The 17,121-nt window shown below is 42.6% G+C and overlaps 2 protein-coding genes across 2 annotated transcripts in view; both read left to right on the forward strand.

Annotated features, from left to right (window-relative positions):
- The window catches only part of LOC310933100 (microtubule-associated serine/threonine-protein kinase 1-like), a gene marked incomplete at both ends in the record, with an annotated part of 45,625 nt that extends 38,259 nt beyond the window's left edge, over positions 1 to 7,366 (forward strand). The window contains 9 exons of the mRNA XM_083896522.1: positions 660 to 769; positions 866 to 1,026; positions 1,143 to 1,402; positions 1,520 to 1,729; positions 2,715 to 2,944; positions 3,303 to 3,425; positions 4,192 to 4,325; positions 4,430 to 4,617; positions 5,769 to 7,366. Of these exons, the coding sequence (XP_083752648.1) occupies positions 660 to 769; positions 866 to 1,026; positions 1,143 to 1,402; positions 1,520 to 1,729; positions 2,715 to 2,944; positions 3,303 to 3,425; positions 4,192 to 4,325; positions 4,430 to 4,617; positions 5,769 to 7,366 (3,014 nt within the window). The remainder of the gene's footprint in view (positions 1 to 659; positions 770 to 865; positions 1,027 to 1,142; positions 1,403 to 1,519; positions 1,730 to 2,714; positions 2,945 to 3,302; positions 3,426 to 4,191; positions 4,326 to 4,429; positions 4,618 to 5,768) is intronic.
- Positions 7,367 to 12,126: 4,760 nt separating this feature from the next.
- On the forward strand, positions 12,127 to 16,513 carry LOC310933101 (cysteine protease atg4da-like; the record flags this gene model as incomplete). Its single annotated transcript, XM_083896523.1, has 10 exons — positions 12,127 to 12,307; positions 13,024 to 13,107; positions 13,213 to 13,386; positions 13,479 to 13,770; positions 13,847 to 13,911; positions 14,137 to 14,264; positions 14,466 to 14,544; positions 14,661 to 14,737; positions 15,949 to 16,068; positions 16,167 to 16,513. 10 exons carry the CDS (start codon positions 12,127 to 12,129, stop codon positions 16,332 to 16,334), a joined length of 1,368 nt encoding a protein of 455 aa, XP_083752649.1. The 3' UTR covers positions 16,335 to 16,513.
- Positions 16,514 to 17,121: the final 608 nt, after the last annotated feature.

Raw genomic sequence — 17,121 nt, forward strand, 5'->3', positions numbered from 1 at the left:
ATTGGCAAAGACCCGGAAGTGACATATTCAGCACACCAGCTCTCAGAAGCGCAGCTCCCCCCTCTGGAACGGTGGATGCACTGCTACTCATTATCAAAACATTGTTTTAACAATGTTTAAAAATAGTTTCTTCACGACTCCCCGCCACAGTCCCTTTTATGACTTTGACCAGAGTCAGAAGACACTGTCGCTCATGAAACACCTCCACAACGGACGTTATTCTTCTTCTGCGGTTCAATGTACGCAACCGGATGTGCCCGGACTAGTGCCCGGAGCAGGACGATCTGCTGTTCAGGAGAACCGCTGTTTACGTAACCGGACCGGGTTTTTTCAGAGATCTCGCTGAGCCCGAGATTACAATAAAACACAGCATTCTCAGCAATGGCTGAACTGTTTGTTTTGAACCTTCAGGGCTTCGTAAACAAGGTAATGACGCAGAAACACACTAAAAAACGGCGTTAATCGGAACTTCCGGTCTAGGTCCGCTTTAACAAACTCTCAGTAATCACAGCACCTCTGGGTCGCCTGATTCTCACATGTTGACCTGAAAATGTGTCATCAGATAATAGTGTGTATAAGACTGAATTCAGCAGACGGAGAGAAAGATGATACCCTCTGTTTTCTGAATTTATGCCGATTGCATTACCTCTCCTCGTCAGCCCGCTCTGAGCGCTACCATCACGTGCATTCGTACGACGAAGACGACACCAACGATGACGAGCCTGTGGAGATTCACCGCTTCTCGTCGTGCTCGCCTCGCTTCAGCAAGGTCAGACACCTGGCGGTTGCCTTATAACTGCCATTTCGCCTCTTTCTTATAACGTGTGAAGCATTAAAAAATTGCTTTTTTGCTCAAACCTAAAAGGTTTACAGCAGCATGGAGCATCTGTCCCAGCTGGAGCACAAACCCCACGGTGTAACTCTACGGGAGCACAAGGTCCCCAGAGAGGAGAGGATGGCCAAAAGAGAGAGTCTGGGAAGTGTCACTCTCAGGGACAAGAGCTGGAGGACTGGATCACCTGAGATGTGAGTGCAAGCTACGGGAAAACCTGCAAATAAAGCATATTGACAGTGTTAAAAAGAAGAAACCCGTCTTCTCTGCAGCTGTATAGTTCTAATCTTTTTCTTATTCGCTTTTCCAGGAAGCGCCTGTCCTGCTCCGAGACGTCCTTCACTGAGAGCGACTCCAGCCCGCCGTCGGGGGCTCGCAGACGTTTCTCCGCCCTCATGGACACGCACCGCTTTGCCTCCCCTCTGGAGATCGATGCTGAGCTGCTCACGTCTGGCCGACAGCCTCCTGTGAAGGCGAGGGGAGCTTCTTTGGAAGGGGCCATGGGAGCGATCTCCTCTCAAGGTGATCTTAGAGCGTTCCTCAAAGACAGCAACGGGCACGCAGCTGCAGGTAAGAAGGAAAGAGGCACTGCCGACATCACTAATGAATCTGAAACATGTATTTGGTCTCAACAGAAGTGGAAGGGAAAGTTTTACAGTAGGGTTTCATGTCTTTCCTGTGTCACAGACAAGATTTTGAGGCCTGCTGATCCTCTGTTGCCTGCTGCTCTGGGGCTTCCAGAGGCCCATGGGCCCCGCGGGGCCACCACAGACCTGGTGCTGCGCAGGGTTCGCCACCAGCAGCTCACCGCTGAGGGAGATATGCGTAACTCGCGACCAGGAACCAAAGTTATCAAATCTGCGTCCGCCACTGCTCTGTCTGTCATCATTCCTGCAGGTAGAGCAACAGATTATACCATTATTGTTATGATTATCAATCCTGATACTTTGTGGGGTTTGCAAATTGTTACTTATATACATGTTACTACATGTATTACATGAGATTTTTGAGCACTTACGTATACACGTATTTTCCTGATGTTAACAGATGTGTCATCATTAGGCAAGGCAAAGTTTGTTTGTATAGCGCCATTCTTACACAAGGCAATTCATAGTGCTTTACAGGCAAGGAAATACATCGAAAATTAAAACAAAATAAATAAATAAAAAAACAAACAATTTTATTAATTAAAGGTGCATCATGTAATAAATCTAAAGCAACTGGCCATAAAATCCTTCTAATGTCACAGAGACTCAGGAATAATGTTGCAGCCCGCAAATCATGTTTATATTTTGAAATCATGTTTTGGCATGTGGCGCCACCTACTGCCGTCTACCAATCATTGCAGTCAGTAGAGTCTCAGCTGCCGAGCAACCATGGGTTGCCAGTTGCGTTAGAAAACGATACCTAAAAGACCTCGGTGTTTTGAATTTGAGTGTAGTAACTGTTTTTGGCCACATTCTTACATATGGCGCCTTCAAAACTATTTAAAATCAAGCAGAAATTACAAATTAGGGGATTAGAGGATTCCTTTTCTGATTCATAACTGTTGTAAAGCGAAGTTAGAATTAATGTAACATCAATATTGATAGTGGTATCATCCAGTGTCCAGACAGACTGATATTTAACACTGGTTTTGACGTCCATTCGTAAGTAGCTAGAGCTGCAACTAATGATTGTTTGTTTGTTACATGAAGCTAAGAAAAGAAATTATTCACATTTAAGAAGCTAAAACAATCAGAAATCTTGTTTTAATCATGCAACGAATAATCGATTCATCCAGTAATTGTTTCAGCTCTATAAGTAGAACATTAACTGTAAAACTATTTAAAAATGACTCCCATAACGTAACTTAAACTCTCGTCTGTCCACGTCTCCACAGTGGAACAACACGGTGCTTCCCCTCTGGCGAGCCCCATGTCTCCTCGCTCCCTCTCGTCCAACCCTTCGTCTCGTGATTCCTCCCCCAGCAGAGACTACTGTCCCGTGGTCAACGTGCTGCATTCTCCTATCACCATCCATCGTTCCGGGAAGAAGTACGGCTTCACTCTGCGGGCCATCAGAGTCTACATGGGAGACAGCGATGTTTACAGCGTGCATCACATGGTCTGGGTGAGGGAAAAACAAGAGTTTCTATTTAGTGTGCCGATTTAAAGAAATGCAACTACTACACTACCGTTCAAAAGTTTGGGCTCACCTATACAATTTTGTTGTGTTTTCCATTAAAAGTCACACTTCTATTCATCAAAAGAGTTGCAAAAAGAATAGAAAATATAGTCAAGATTAGAAATAATGACCAGCAAAACTGTTTTCAGCTGTGCTACCATAGTTGAACAAGGGTTTTCAAGGGTTTTCTAATCATCCAATAGCCTTCCAACGCTATTAGCAAACACAAGGTACCATTAGAACACTTTTTCTTTACTAATATGTCCCTAAATCTGTTTCATGGAGTCATTTCTTCTCATCCCAGCATGTGGAGGAGGGCGGTCCAGCCCAGGAGGCCGGTCTAAGTGCTGGTGACCTCATCACTCACGTAAACGGGGAGTCGGTCCACGGCCTGGTTCATACAGAGGTGGTTGAGCTCATCCTGAAGGTGAGATCGATGCATTTATCCATCTGCTTATCCCTTTATTTTTTAATAGTGCTGGGCGAAGTTAACGAATGACGCGTTTCCATGTGACGACTGACCGGGAAAAAGATGCGTGTGACGTCATGTTTTACGTGACTCCCGATTTGTTAAAATTAGTCTCTAAAGTAACGCTAAACTTTAAAAACAGAGGCATACGTACACAGTGCACAGGTACGCTGGTTATTTGCAGCGCTGCTCTTTTTGTTTAAAAAACAGACCGCTCCAGTTCGACTGTAGACGCTAACGGCGCTAAAGGAGCTAACGGAGCTAACTGGTAAACGGTGCCTGGATGTAAACATGATGTCACACGCGTCTTTTCCGGTCAGTCATGCGTTCGCGTGCGTTAACCTAGTGCCCAGCACTAATTTTTAAATATCAAGCCATTCACTAAATTCATATTAAAGGTGCCATATGTAAGAATGTGGCCAAAAAGGTCTTTTAGGTTTCATTTTCTGACGTAACTGGCAACCCGACTCTACTGACTGCAATGATTGGTAGACGGCGGTAGGTGGCGCCATATGCCAAAAAATGATTTGCAGTCTGCAAAATATTTTTTTAATGCAAATATTTTGTCTGTACTGTTGTTGTTGGTGAGTTCAGTTTGTTATATGAACATTATTCCTGAGTCTCTGTGACATATTAGGAGGATTTTATGGCCAGTTGCTTTTAGATTTATTACATAATGCACCTTTAAGTAATATGATTAAAACACCTTAATATAATCCCGCAGAGTGGAAACAAGGTGACCGTTACGACCACTCCCTTTGAGAACACCTCCATAAAAGTGGGCCCCGCACGCAAGTCCAGCTATAAATCCAAGATGGCGCGACGCAGCAAGAGGGCAGGAGTTAAGGAAGGACAGGAGTGAGTTAAATCTGCAAAACAGATCTATTCTTCAAGCACCTGTATGTTTTTACTCTGCATTTATTCTGTCTCTGCGTTCCTTGTTGTTTCATGTTGTCCCGCAGGAAGAAGCGCAGCTCCCTCTTTAGGAAAATCACCAAGCAGTCCAACCTGCTCCACACCAGCCGCAGCCTCTCGTCTTTAAACCGCTCGCTGTCGTCCGGAGACAGTCTCCCGGGCTCCCCCACGCACAGCCTCTCTGCACGCTCGCCCACTCAGACTTACCGCTCCACTCATGAGCCTCCTTACCCGGGTCAGTAATGCAAAACGTGTCAGTTCTTACCTTTTTCGACCTTCGGCTGGGCATAGAAAACAAAGCTGCAACTAACAATTATTTTCTCGTTTAATCGGGTAATCGTTTGGACCATATAATGTCAGAAAAACGTTGATCAGTGTTTGTCAAACCTGGAAATGACGATGCTCTCGAACGTCTTGAAATGATTCACTTTTAATGATTTCTTTGTTATGTGGAGCAAAGAAACAAAGAAAATATTCACAATGAAGTAGCTGAAATGATCAGAAATCTTGTTTTAATCATGAAAAAATGATTAATCGATTAATGGAGTAACTGTTTCAGCTCTGTCACTCAGAAAGGACAACTTGTTGTGTAACTGTAGTGTGTAGCTATTTGATATAAATAATTTTTTGTTAAGTTCAGTAAGTCTGGAGGATGTGGCACCACGAGGAGTGGTTTTGACTAAAGATATTACATACTGGAGCTTTAAAAGCTTTGAAATCTTTGTTTTTAAAGGTGCCATATGTAAGAATATGGCCAAAAACAGTTACAACATTCAAATTCAAAATACCAAGGTCTTTTAGGTTTCGTTTTCTGACGTAACTGGCAACCCGTGGTTGCTCGGCAGCGGAGACTCTACTGACTGCAATGATTGGTAGACGGCGGTAGGTGGCGCCACATGCCAAAAACATGATTTCAAAACATAAACATGTTTTGCAGTCTGAAAAATGTTTTTTTTAATGCAAATATTTTGTCTGTACTGTTGTTGTTGGTGAGTTCAGTTTGTTATATGGACATTATTCCTGAGTCTCTGTGACATATTAGGAGGATTTTATGGTCAGTTGCTTTAGATTTATTACATAATGCACCTTTAAGCATAAAAAATAGACTTTCATAGTTACACATTTTCCCAGTATTTCATATAGTGAATGTCCAGTACATGTGGTTATGCAGAGAAAAATGAGAAAAAAAGAGTTGTAGCGCCTGTGTGCTAGAGGAACTTTTCCAACCTTCATCTTCAGTTTCAGTGGGATTTGTACCTGTGTAGTCCTCGACGTAGTCAAGTTGAACAAGTTTACCCACAAATCTGTATTTTTTTCTGGATTAATATGCATATTTTTTTATTTTGGGTCAAGAGGTTTCAGGTTTATTTTCTCTCATTTCCACAGGCACCTCCTCCCAGAGCAGCTCCCCTGCGTCCAGCACCCCAAACTCCCCAGCAGCCTCTCACCACATGAGGCCCAGTTCCCTGCACGGCCTCTCACCCAAACTCCACCGCCAGTATCGCTCTGCGCGCTGCAAATCTGCCGGCAACATCCCCCTGTCCCCTCTGGCTCACACCCCGTCCCCGACCACCTCGTCTCCTCCGCCTCTCAGCGGCCACACCGTCGGGAGCTCCAACACGACGCAGATCTTCCCCGCTAAGCTGCACTCTTCTCCGCCCGTGGCTCGCCCTCGTCCCAAGAGCGCGGAGCCGCCCAGGTCCCCGCTGCTTCAGCGCGTGCAGTCGGCAGAGAAGCTCGGGGCGCCCATCCTGCCTTCCTCGTCGTCGTCGTCGTCGTCGCCTTCCCCGCTGACGGGCGGCGTGTCGTTGCGCAAACACAGCCTGGAGGTGACACACGGGGACTACAGGAGAGAGTCTTTCCACTGTGAGCACAGTCTGCAGAGTCTGTTAGAGATAGAGGGAGAGAACGGGCCAGCTCCCCCGTCTCCTTCGTCGTCGTCCTCCCCCTCACCTCCCATGGGAGGCGAGATCGGAGGCCTGAAGCCTGCGAGGCGGCTGGGAAGGCAGGAGTCGCCGCTGAGCCGCGACACGCTGCTCACAGCCAAAGAGAAAGACGCTCAAACAGCAGCGTCTGACACCAGTTGGTCACACACAGAGAGTGTAGCTACCACAAGTAGAATAATATCCACTGCTGAGGTTAAAAAACCCAGCGTCAGTGCAACTGCAGTGGAGGCCAAGTCCACTACAGACACCAGGCGAGGTCCTGGGGACAAACCTATAAATATAAGTGCTTCAGCGTCTGAGGCGACAGTCGCCAAGAGTAAACCCGCTGAGAAACTCTTGACTACAGCGGCATCGAGGAAGCAGCAGAGCACGCAGACCGAGAGTGCAGCTGCAGCTAAGGCCGAAGACAAAGTGAAAGGCTCTGCAGCCGTCGACAAGGGCAACGTGCAGAGAGGAGCCTCGTCCTCGGAGCACGCCAAAGCACGAAAGGGCGCCGAGGCAGTGGATAAAGGCATTGATAAAGCGCCGGAGACGGCGAAAATCAAAGGCCCCGCACCTCCAGTTCCGACCCAGGTCCAGACCCGCGCTGCAGCTGCTCACGCGCCAGCTGCCGCCAGATCCAAAACAGCAGAGAGAGTGTCGAGCAGCAGCCACCGCGGCGGGGTGAAGGAGGAGAGGGTGCACCTGGAAGCCCTGGAGGAGAACCCCACGTCGCCCTCGTCCAACGCGGCCTCGCCGTGCTCGAGCAAATCCCGGCCCGTGTCGCCGGGGGACAAAGCGAGCTTCGTCACGCAGCTCACGAGCGTGGCCAAGACGGTGCTCGGGCCCATGAAAGGAGGCTCGCAGCAGGGGGAGGGAACCAAAGGCAAAGACGGCTCCAAGGCGAGTGAGGAGAAGCGCGGGAAAGCAGAGGCGGCGGCGGCGGCGGTGGCGGCGTCTGGTGGCGGACGCCGCGGGCCTCAGGCAGCGAACTCAGTCGTCGCTGGGGTAGGCCAGACTGATAAAGGAAGCAGTAGGAGTGGAAAGCATCATTCATGATGTAAAAGAGAGAAAGACGGAGGGAGACTAATGCTTTTTACTGTAGCATCATACTGACATATCATGACGGGGGGAGATCCAAAAACAAACAGACAAAGATGCAACAGCTACTGTTGAACAATGTGTGGTTATTATCATAACGCTAAGGCCTGTGTGTGTGTGTGTGTGTTCTGGATGTCCATCTCAATGTGTTGTGGGGGGGGGGGTTAAAAAAAAAGATGCATGTCTTACATTGTATGTGTAAAAAAAAAACGACGATAAAGCGGACCTCGACGGTAGCGAAACACTGTGAACATACATCTCAGCCGACTAAGCCCAGCAGATTAACCGTTAATTCCGTTAACGTTGGATTTTTCGTGAAACGGGGGGGGGGGGGGGGCATTCCTCGTACTGTTTCAGAAGCAGCTCTCGTGCCATCTTTCCATCGTTTAGTATACATAGAGCAAACACACACAGCAGAATGGAACCAGGCACAACCCCCGGAATGGTTTGAAATCGGACGGCGAATCGGGCCGGGTTTAGCGTCAGATTATTATGTGTCAGGGCTGGGATATTGTGTTGGGATGAACATGCACAGGGACACTATGCAATCTGCTTGTTATGTCGGTGTCTTTCAGTGTGTGTGTGTGTGTGTGTGTGTATCCCCTCTCCCCCAGTTACTAAGTTTACATTGTGTCATAGACGAGAAGAAGAGGAGGAGGAGGAGCAGACGACGGAGGTTTGCAATAAGCCAAGCGAGCTCGTTGTGTAGTGAAAACGTGCAATTACTGTATACTGTTTTGTATATTATAGGCTGCTGAGATTGATGCGTGTGTGTGTGTGTGTGTGTAATGCAGTGTTTCCCAACCGCGGTCCCAGGGGACACTGCCCTGCCATGTTTTACATGTTGCCCTGCTCCAAAAAACACCGGATTCAGATGAAAAAAAAAAAAAAGACAAAATTTGAATCATTAAATTTTTAGGAAAAAAATGACAAAAGTTGAACCATTACATTTTTTGAAAAAAAAATCACAAAAGTTGAAATTTAATTTTTTTTTTCAAAAATGTAATGGTTCAACTTTTTTTTTTTTTTTTTTTTTTTAAATGTTATGTTTCAACTTTTGTCATTTATTATATTCTTTTTTCCAAAAATGTAATGTTTCATCTGAACAAGTTCCCTGAGGACCAGGGTTGGGAAACACTGGTGTAATGGAAGTAGCACTTAACACAGGAGAAGATTAGAAAAAAAAAGATCTTTTATTTACTCTTTTCTATTTATGCAGAGGTACAGTTTATTGTATAATCGTGAAGGGGAAAGTGCCAGTGTTTTTATTTTCGGGGGATAATGTGATATTTTTGTTTTGTTGAGTTTTTATTTTACATTTAAATGTATGATTATAATAATAATAATAATGATATGCAATCCATCAGTGCCCAGTTCCATGAAACTGAGCGTCCTGGTCAGTGATGCACAGGAGACCACGCGTGTTGTGCTAAAAAAGTCTTGTTTGGAAACTCTAAATCTATCTTGCCATTGTTGGACACCAGGCTTTCACAGCTGCTGTCTTAGACTGCCACCTTGTGGACGACACGTCACGTGACACCAGAGGACCTGATGTGCAGCAAAAACAAAGAGTGTGTGGATCTTCTTCCTTTCATGACATTGTGAGTGTGAGCACATTTCCCTTTTCTGCAGTCGGAGCTTATTTTACACATTAATATACGAGTACACGCAGACGCTATCCACCATTTAACAGCAGTGGTTTTGTGTGTAATGTGAAATAAAACTGCACTTTATTTTACCTGATATTTTTTATTTAATTATCTTACATATTTATTTTGTATTTTTTTTTAATTTGTTGTATTTATTAAAGGAATCTGTGTTTTATGACTGAAATTAGTTATTTATGAATTACCAAAACTGTATGGCTGCCCCCCCCCCCCTTTAGTGCCAGTGTGACTGTCCATATTCCATAAATCTGAAGTTGTGTTTTTGTTGTTGTCGTCGTCGTCATGTCCATCTGTGTCCAAAGTGTTTGACTTTTCTACAATAACAACTATCTCCGTGACTGTTGTTCTCCATGACATGGTTACATACTAGACAGCATTGTGAAAAACTAATGCAAAGAGCCTACAGTGCAGATATGTAATAAAATGCAGCGAAACTCCTCCGTTTGTCTCACTTTATTTTTTTATTTTTTTTCAACTTCTGCCACTAAGATTATTATCAATTTTCTTTAAGAAAGCAAACAGACCCTAAAGTTCTTGGTTATTGTCCAGAAATTCTGAAACAAAATATTTATACTGGGGATTCAATTGGTACCTAAAGGTATAGTGTGTAAAATTTAGGAATTAAAAAAAAAAAAAAAAAAAAGTTCAATTTATGCCAGATTAACAAATTTCATCTACACACTGGACCTTTAATTGACCTTTAATTGACCTTTTATCCATGTTAAAATATAAATTACAATTAGATTGTGTCATTTTGGCACATTTTGGTGATAGTAATCGATTGCACACAAGACAATAACATTATATATATGCACATATTCCTTTTAAAATGTATACATATACATATATATATATATATGTATATATATATATATATATATATAATTATTAAAGTATTATTATAATATTATAATTACTGCTGGTTTTTTATGTGTATGTTTTCAATTTCACCACATGATTTAGCCTATTTATTTATTGTTTGGTCAAAAACAAACCCTTACCATTGAAACCAACAGGTACACAATTGTCTTTTTTAAAAAAAGAAAAAAAAATATACATATTTATATTTTTAAGTGAGTGAATTCCCAGCCCTTAACCCATCCAGGGATTTGACCCAGTTACAACTCTGATTCTTTTTCCTCTTTTGATTTATTTATTTATGTAGGTGTGTAAACATGTAAACAAACAATACAGATAAATAACTAAATTGTATTTAAAAAATCATTAATTAATTTAAAAACATTTTTTTTAATAAACCACGAGAAAGGAGCTGAGTCCTTGGCTCGCGCTCATTGGTCCTTTCTTGACCAGTCACAGCGCGGACGGCACGTGACCACTGTAAACAGGAAGTAAGAGACAATTTAATTTCAATGTCGTTCAAGCCGAAACGCTTTTGATGTTGGACTAAAGAGACGCAGACGAACTTGATGTCGTTTCCACACAGAGACGAACTCCTGGACGAGGAGCAACGATGACGGAACCTGAACTGAGGTAAAAGTACAAATAAAAAAGTGTATATTTCACAAAGCTCTCGGTCTGAATTTACCTGTAAGTTATTCAAATCAGTGCCGCATGAAACAGCTGACTTTTGTGTCTAAATGTCCAATATCTCTGTTGTTGTTTTTTAAAAATGTGCTATTTATATATTTTAGTCGGCGTCTCAAGTGACGTGGCTGTGATATAAGTTGACAAATACATCATTCACGTACTTATACTGTATGTTTTAGTCGAAACAAAACAGTAGATTAATAAAGTTTTAAAGTAACTCTAAATAATGACGTGTGTTTAAATTCACTGATTCTCTGTCAAGGCAGTGAAACAGTGAACAATGGCTTTTACTGTGTGAGTTAAATAGACATATAACATGTGTTTGATTACAGAGCTACATAAATGTAAAATACCCCACATATACAGTTTATTTTTGTCTAATATTTGTCTAATATTATTGTTTTCCTGTAGGGACTTAATTAGTGCTGCAACTAACAATTATTTTCATATTCGAGTCGTAATAAAATGCCAGAAAACGTTAAAAAATGAAAATGGTGATGTTCTCAAATGTCTTTTTTTGTCCACAAACCTTAAAGATTCGCTTTTAATGATTTCTTTGTTATGTGGAGCAAAGAAATTAAGAAACTATTCACATTCAAACAATCAGAAATCTTGTTTTAATCATGAAAAATGCTTCAAACCGATTTATCGATTATCAAAATAGTTGACAATTAATTTCATAATCAACAAATCTTTTTTTTAAACCCTCATTTGTCTCAATTTATTGAGACAAATTTAGTGACTCAATTTAATTTGACCAATCCTCGAAGCTTAAAGAGATTAAATGATTCTATATTGATTTATATACAAAAATCAAAGCTAGCATGAGCAAAAAGTCTCAAACTACTGTTTTACAAATTTACCCACAAATATACACAGCAGAAGTGAATTCCTTCATATGAACCCATTCATTCCTCATGACCCTTTGGAGGGACTGACTCCTCAGTTGGGACACACTGTACTCTTTGTACACAAAATGGTTAAAACTAGTTTAATATATATATGTAGATGTCATATAAAATAGAATTTCACTCACAGAGGTCTTTTTTTGTAGTAGAAAGTGCATAGATCTTAGTTGGAGTGGAGTATTTGTACCTGCTTATATAGAGATCTGAGGATGTGAGTACTTAAAAAAAGAAGAACCTGAATATGTGCGAGCATTGCTTGCTGGATACCAGCAGCTCTCCTGCGGCAGCTACACTGACATGAGTGAAATTCCTGAGTCACAGGGTGCAGTCATGTGATCCGAGTCTTTTACTTACTGTCATGGAGAATTATTGACTTTGCCGTGCGTAACGTTAACCCATCACCCTCCAGGCGTAGACGCGCTTTATTTTATAAGGGGAAAAAACAACAACACATGCCACATGTTTTTTCACATGCATGCATGAAAATCAAGCTTTTGTTGTTTAATGGCGTGCGTTGGTGTGCTGTGTTCTCACTGTGTTTGTGCAGGTTGTCGCGGCGATAACTCGGTCTTGGTCTGGTCCCTGCAATCCCAGGATGTCCTCATCTCACCGCGAGGGTGAGTCCCCTGCAGATGACATCGTGGACGACTGGCTCTTTCTGTCCTCTGACTCTGCCAGGCCCGAGGTTGTAGAAGTGCGCACGGACGACCAGGAGACGGAGGACAGAGGGAAGCTCAGATCTAAGCTGGTCTCGGCGTGGAACAGTATGAAATATGGTCAGTTTGTTCACGTCACAGATAGCGATAACAACTGTACGCATGGTGCATTGTGTTTACTAGTTGTCTGTCTGTATGTAAATAGTCTCCATCTTTCCCACCCCCTGAGAACTCATGGATGCAGTAAGTATAAGCCTTCCTGTTCAGCTCAAAGGAAGAGAGAGTCACATGGCTAAAATTAATTAGTGGTTGGAGGTTTAAATACAACACTACTAGAAAACCACAATATTTGCACATGGATACAGCAATAGAATCACTGTGTGTAGTATTTATGAATGTGGTTTATCCAGAAAGAAGAAGTCTCTGGAATCATGATGAGTTAAGTTTTTGAAGACAGCTCAGAACTGAGGAGGACAAAGGTAACATAGGACATGAACAGCCGGACCCCAGATATCAGATCTGTCTACGACCTTAACATATTTAATTAGACTTGGACGCCACAAGCTGTCCCGGCTCCACCACTATTATTATTATTCATTACATTTCTAATGAATACATTATTGGCATTATTAATTAACACATTCTCACTGGTGGTGGTAAGCTACGTGTAGCCACAGCTGCTCTGGAGCTGCCAAACGGCCCCTCCGACCACCACGATCATTCATTCATCGCATGTTTTTTGAACCCGGAGAAAACCCACGCACACACGGGGAGAACATGCAAACTCTGTGCTAATTAGGACAAAAATGCTTAAATTATCAACCTATTACCAACAGGCTGGACCTTGAAGCAGAAATCCAAATTCAGCAAGAGCTCCCCCGTGATCATGTTTGGGAAATCCTACCAGCTCAAGGATGAAGGTGAGGCCTCCGGCGTTTTTTTCCTTCCGAAAAAGAATAATTAATTATTCTTAAGCGCAAAGTAGAGAGAGGAAATGTAACATTCAAACTGTGCATCTGTGTCAGGGGAACGAGAGCATTTCCGTCGCACCTTTGTGTCCCTGCTGTGGTTGACGTACAGGCGGGGGTTCCCTCCTCTGGCCGGTTGCTCGCTGACGACCGACAGCGGCTGGGGCTGTGTTCTGCGTACGGGGCAGATGCTGCTGGCTCAGGGCCTCCTCTTACACTTAATGCCACCAGGTGAGAACACACTAAAAACATCTTTCCAATCTAGTAAATAAGATGCACATCAAGTATATTTAACATCAACATAATTGTTTTCTCACTTTAAGGCTGGACTTGGTCTGTGAGCCACCACATGTTCAAAGATGACATGGACTTAGAGAGCCGTCCTCCTGACTCTGGACAGACTTTCCGGGAAGGGTCTAATAAAAGAGGCCGGAAACTGAGCTTAGGTTCCCTCCTGGACAGACCCACAGAGTCCACACACAGGAAGGTGGTCTCGTGGTTGGCAGACCACCCGTCGGCCCCTTTTGGAATACACCGGCTGGTGGAATTGGGCAAAAGCTCAGGGAAAAAAGCTGGGGACTGGTATGGTCCCTGCATCGTAGCCCATATCCTCCAGTAAGAGCAATTGCACTCCATTACCAGCTTTTTATCAAGACATAATAATAATAATGAACATCATTCTGTCTTCCAGGAAGGCCGTGGCAGCATGTGCAGACCTTCAAAATCTAGCTGTCTATGTGGCACAGGACTGCACCAGTAAGTGATTTCTTTCATTGTTGTGTTTTTGCTCAGCTGTGCAAACACAGGAACGTGTCAGTCAAACATTCATCTGTGTTCAGTGTGTACCTGTAACTGTATACCTATAAAAGTAAAAGCTGCTGAGGGGGAGGGAAAATGAGGATTAACCTGCTCTGAAAGGATTTAATAGACCACGTGGTTACACATGTTTGCGTCTTTTTCTACTTGTCTTTGTCTGTACAGTCTACAAAGAGAATGTGAAACGGTTGTGCGAGCGACCTCCTCCTCAATCCTGGAAGTCCGTCATCATACTGGTCCCCGTGCGACTTGGAGGACAAGATCTCAATCCTGCCTACGTTAACTGTGTCCAAGTATTTACATTACGTATTACACCTTAAAACTGTCATGAATATTACTCTACTTATTAGGTGTAGTAAAATATAATCCTTACACCACAAGTTACTGGGTAAAGTGATAATGTTACAGTCGTTTCTTAATGAGTACTTCATGACTGCCTATAATAGCTAAATGACGGAAGAAGAACAAAGTATTCTTTCTTTCTTTTTTTATAGAAACTTCTGACGTTAAAATGTTGCATCGGAATTATCGGGGGAAAACCGAAGCATTCTTTGTTCTTCACTGGCTTCCAAGGTACTGTATGTGCAGAGCAGTGTAACGCCATAATGATCACGTGTGTCATGCTGTGCTGTTTTGATGTCACACCTCACTCCTGTCTTTGTGCTTTCTGTGGCCCTGCTGTGGGGAAGACAACAATCTGCTGTACCTGGACCCTCATTACTGTCAGCCCACGGTGGATATAACAAAGAAGAACTTTCCCTTGGAGGTAAAAGGAAGTATCAAATCCTCTTCTTCTTCTTCTTCTTTTTTTCGCTTTCAGTTTGGTTCCTCCTGTGACAGCTGGCGCTTTTCCACTACACGGTTCCAGCACAACTCAACTCGGCTCAACCGATACTAAATGTCACTGATTGGTCAGAGAGTGGCTCGACACTGGAAGATTCATGAGCGCGACGTCCGACACAGGGAACAAACCGAACAATGCCGAGCTGTCGGTCAGTTAAAAACATGCGGAAATGTCTAAAATCTCAATATTTAACAGAGGAGTCTGGTGTTATTTAGCGACACAACCCCTTCTGCCCTATTTCAGTCTGTGCTCTGGTCACGGAGGAAGTACTGAACGATTCCGTGAACAAATCTTTTTATTTAACTGGGTCTAATGATTCATTTACACCGAAAATAACCGCTTTACAAGTCACAAGTCTCTGTGTGTTTGTGTCGCATATAAAAACGATGTCACAGCAGTTTCATGCAGCCGTGCTACGATGACTCCCCCCACGTTGAAGAGCTACTATAGTAATGGAAAATTACACCGAGTAGAGTCGAGTCGTGCTGGAACTGTATCGTGGAAAAGTGCTATTATATGAACCTTTGGTCCCCTTTCTTTGGCTGTATCTCTGCAGCTCTTTTATGTCACACCACAGTATTCATTATATTGGCTTGTATCAGAGTAACTGACTTTTGTGATGTTTCTAATTAGTGGAGTTGCTCCAGGCTGTATTTGTTCTCCCATGTAATCCGTCTTTTGGAGATACTCATGTAAACATTCTAATAATATAAGTGTTATTGATGAAATGCTGAAGACTAAGAGTGTATGAAGTGGAGCAGAAAATAATGTTATTGACAGTCTGATTGGATACAGGCATGGTTTGTTTATTAAGCTGTTAAAGCAGCCAACATTTAAACTAGCTTCTTTCGCAAAAAGATGTATGCATTGAAAATAATAAGTGAAGGAAGTGTTTTAAATTAAATTTGTCCATAGACATCAAGACATAAAGTGGAATATGCTTTTAATTTCGGTGGAAAAAGAGGGTCTGTGCACCATGTGGTTGGTTATGTGTAATGCTGACAGCTGGATAATTATGATGGTTTTATATTCTATTTATTTCCTTATTTACTGTGATAAACTAGTCAATTGTATTGTGTCTGCTTAAAAAAGTGTAGCATATATTTTCTCTGACTCTTTTTCTCCACTTGCAGTCCTTTCACTGTAAATATCCCAGGAAAATGGCGGTCTCACGTATGGACCCCAGCTGCACCATAGGTTTCTATGCTAACGGTCAAAAGGACTTTGAGTCGTTGTGCACAGCTGTTACCGAGGTGGGCGACTCTCGATAATGTGTTTTGGACACGTTTTGTGTTCTAACGTTTCTGTCATAGCTGGCGTAAATCTGGAACCTGGCTCTTTTGTCTTACAGGCTCTCTCCACGTCTGCAGAGACATACCCCATGTTCATATTCGCAGAGGGACACAGTCAGGAAGAGGAGCAAAGTCATGCACCTACAAACATCACCTACATCCAGAGGAAAACCAAATGCAAGCGAGTGGACACTAACAACAGCATGGACGAGTTTGTTCTGTTATGAACATGGAGAAGATCATCAGTGATCAATGTGGTGGTTAGATTGTGGCGGTAGACTACTGAGCAATAGCCTTTTAAGTGATTCCTGAAATGTTTTAGTAGAAGCGTATATCATTATTCATGTTTTGTACCCGTTTGTATGATTATTTATTGTTTTATGATTTTTTTAATTTCTATTCATCTGAAGGACGGTTTTTGCTCGTTTTTATCCGGACATTAGCGAGAGTGTGCTCTTTTTGCCAACCTGTTTCCGATGAAATAAAAAAATATAATAATAGTTATTACACTGGAAGCAATTGTCTCCAGAAACGTGGTAGGCGAGACACACAGTCTCTGACTGTTTCATGACAGGATGTGCTGCATTTAAATAGATCAGAAAATGAGCAACATGTGACACACACATGAATGTAAACAAAAGAAAAAGGAGAGGCATTCTAATATTGTAAATGAAGAAAAACACTCCATGTACCACATTTTTTCTTATTAACTTGGTTATGGATTTATCCACTTTTTTTCCCTAATCTGAACAAACCTGGTTTTAGGGACCGTATGAAAATGAAAGGTTTACGAGATATAATCTATAAACATGGTGCTGCTCGGTGTTATGGGGGTGACTTATGACTTTTTGTATATTGTAGAATATATTGTTTATCACATCACAATAAAGTTATCAACAGACATATTTTGGAAGTGTTGTGTACTGTACACTAAATCACACACAAGTCAATTAACATTAACACATTACAGTAGCACATTAAAGTAACACTTAGTGGAATCATTTATTTATTAGT

Source organism: Microchirus variegatus (assembly GCF_963457635.1).
Source record: "Microchirus variegatus genome assembly, chromosome: 10".
Classification (NCBI taxonomy): Eukaryota; Metazoa; Chordata; class Actinopteri; order Pleuronectiformes; family Soleidae; genus Microchirus; species Microchirus variegatus.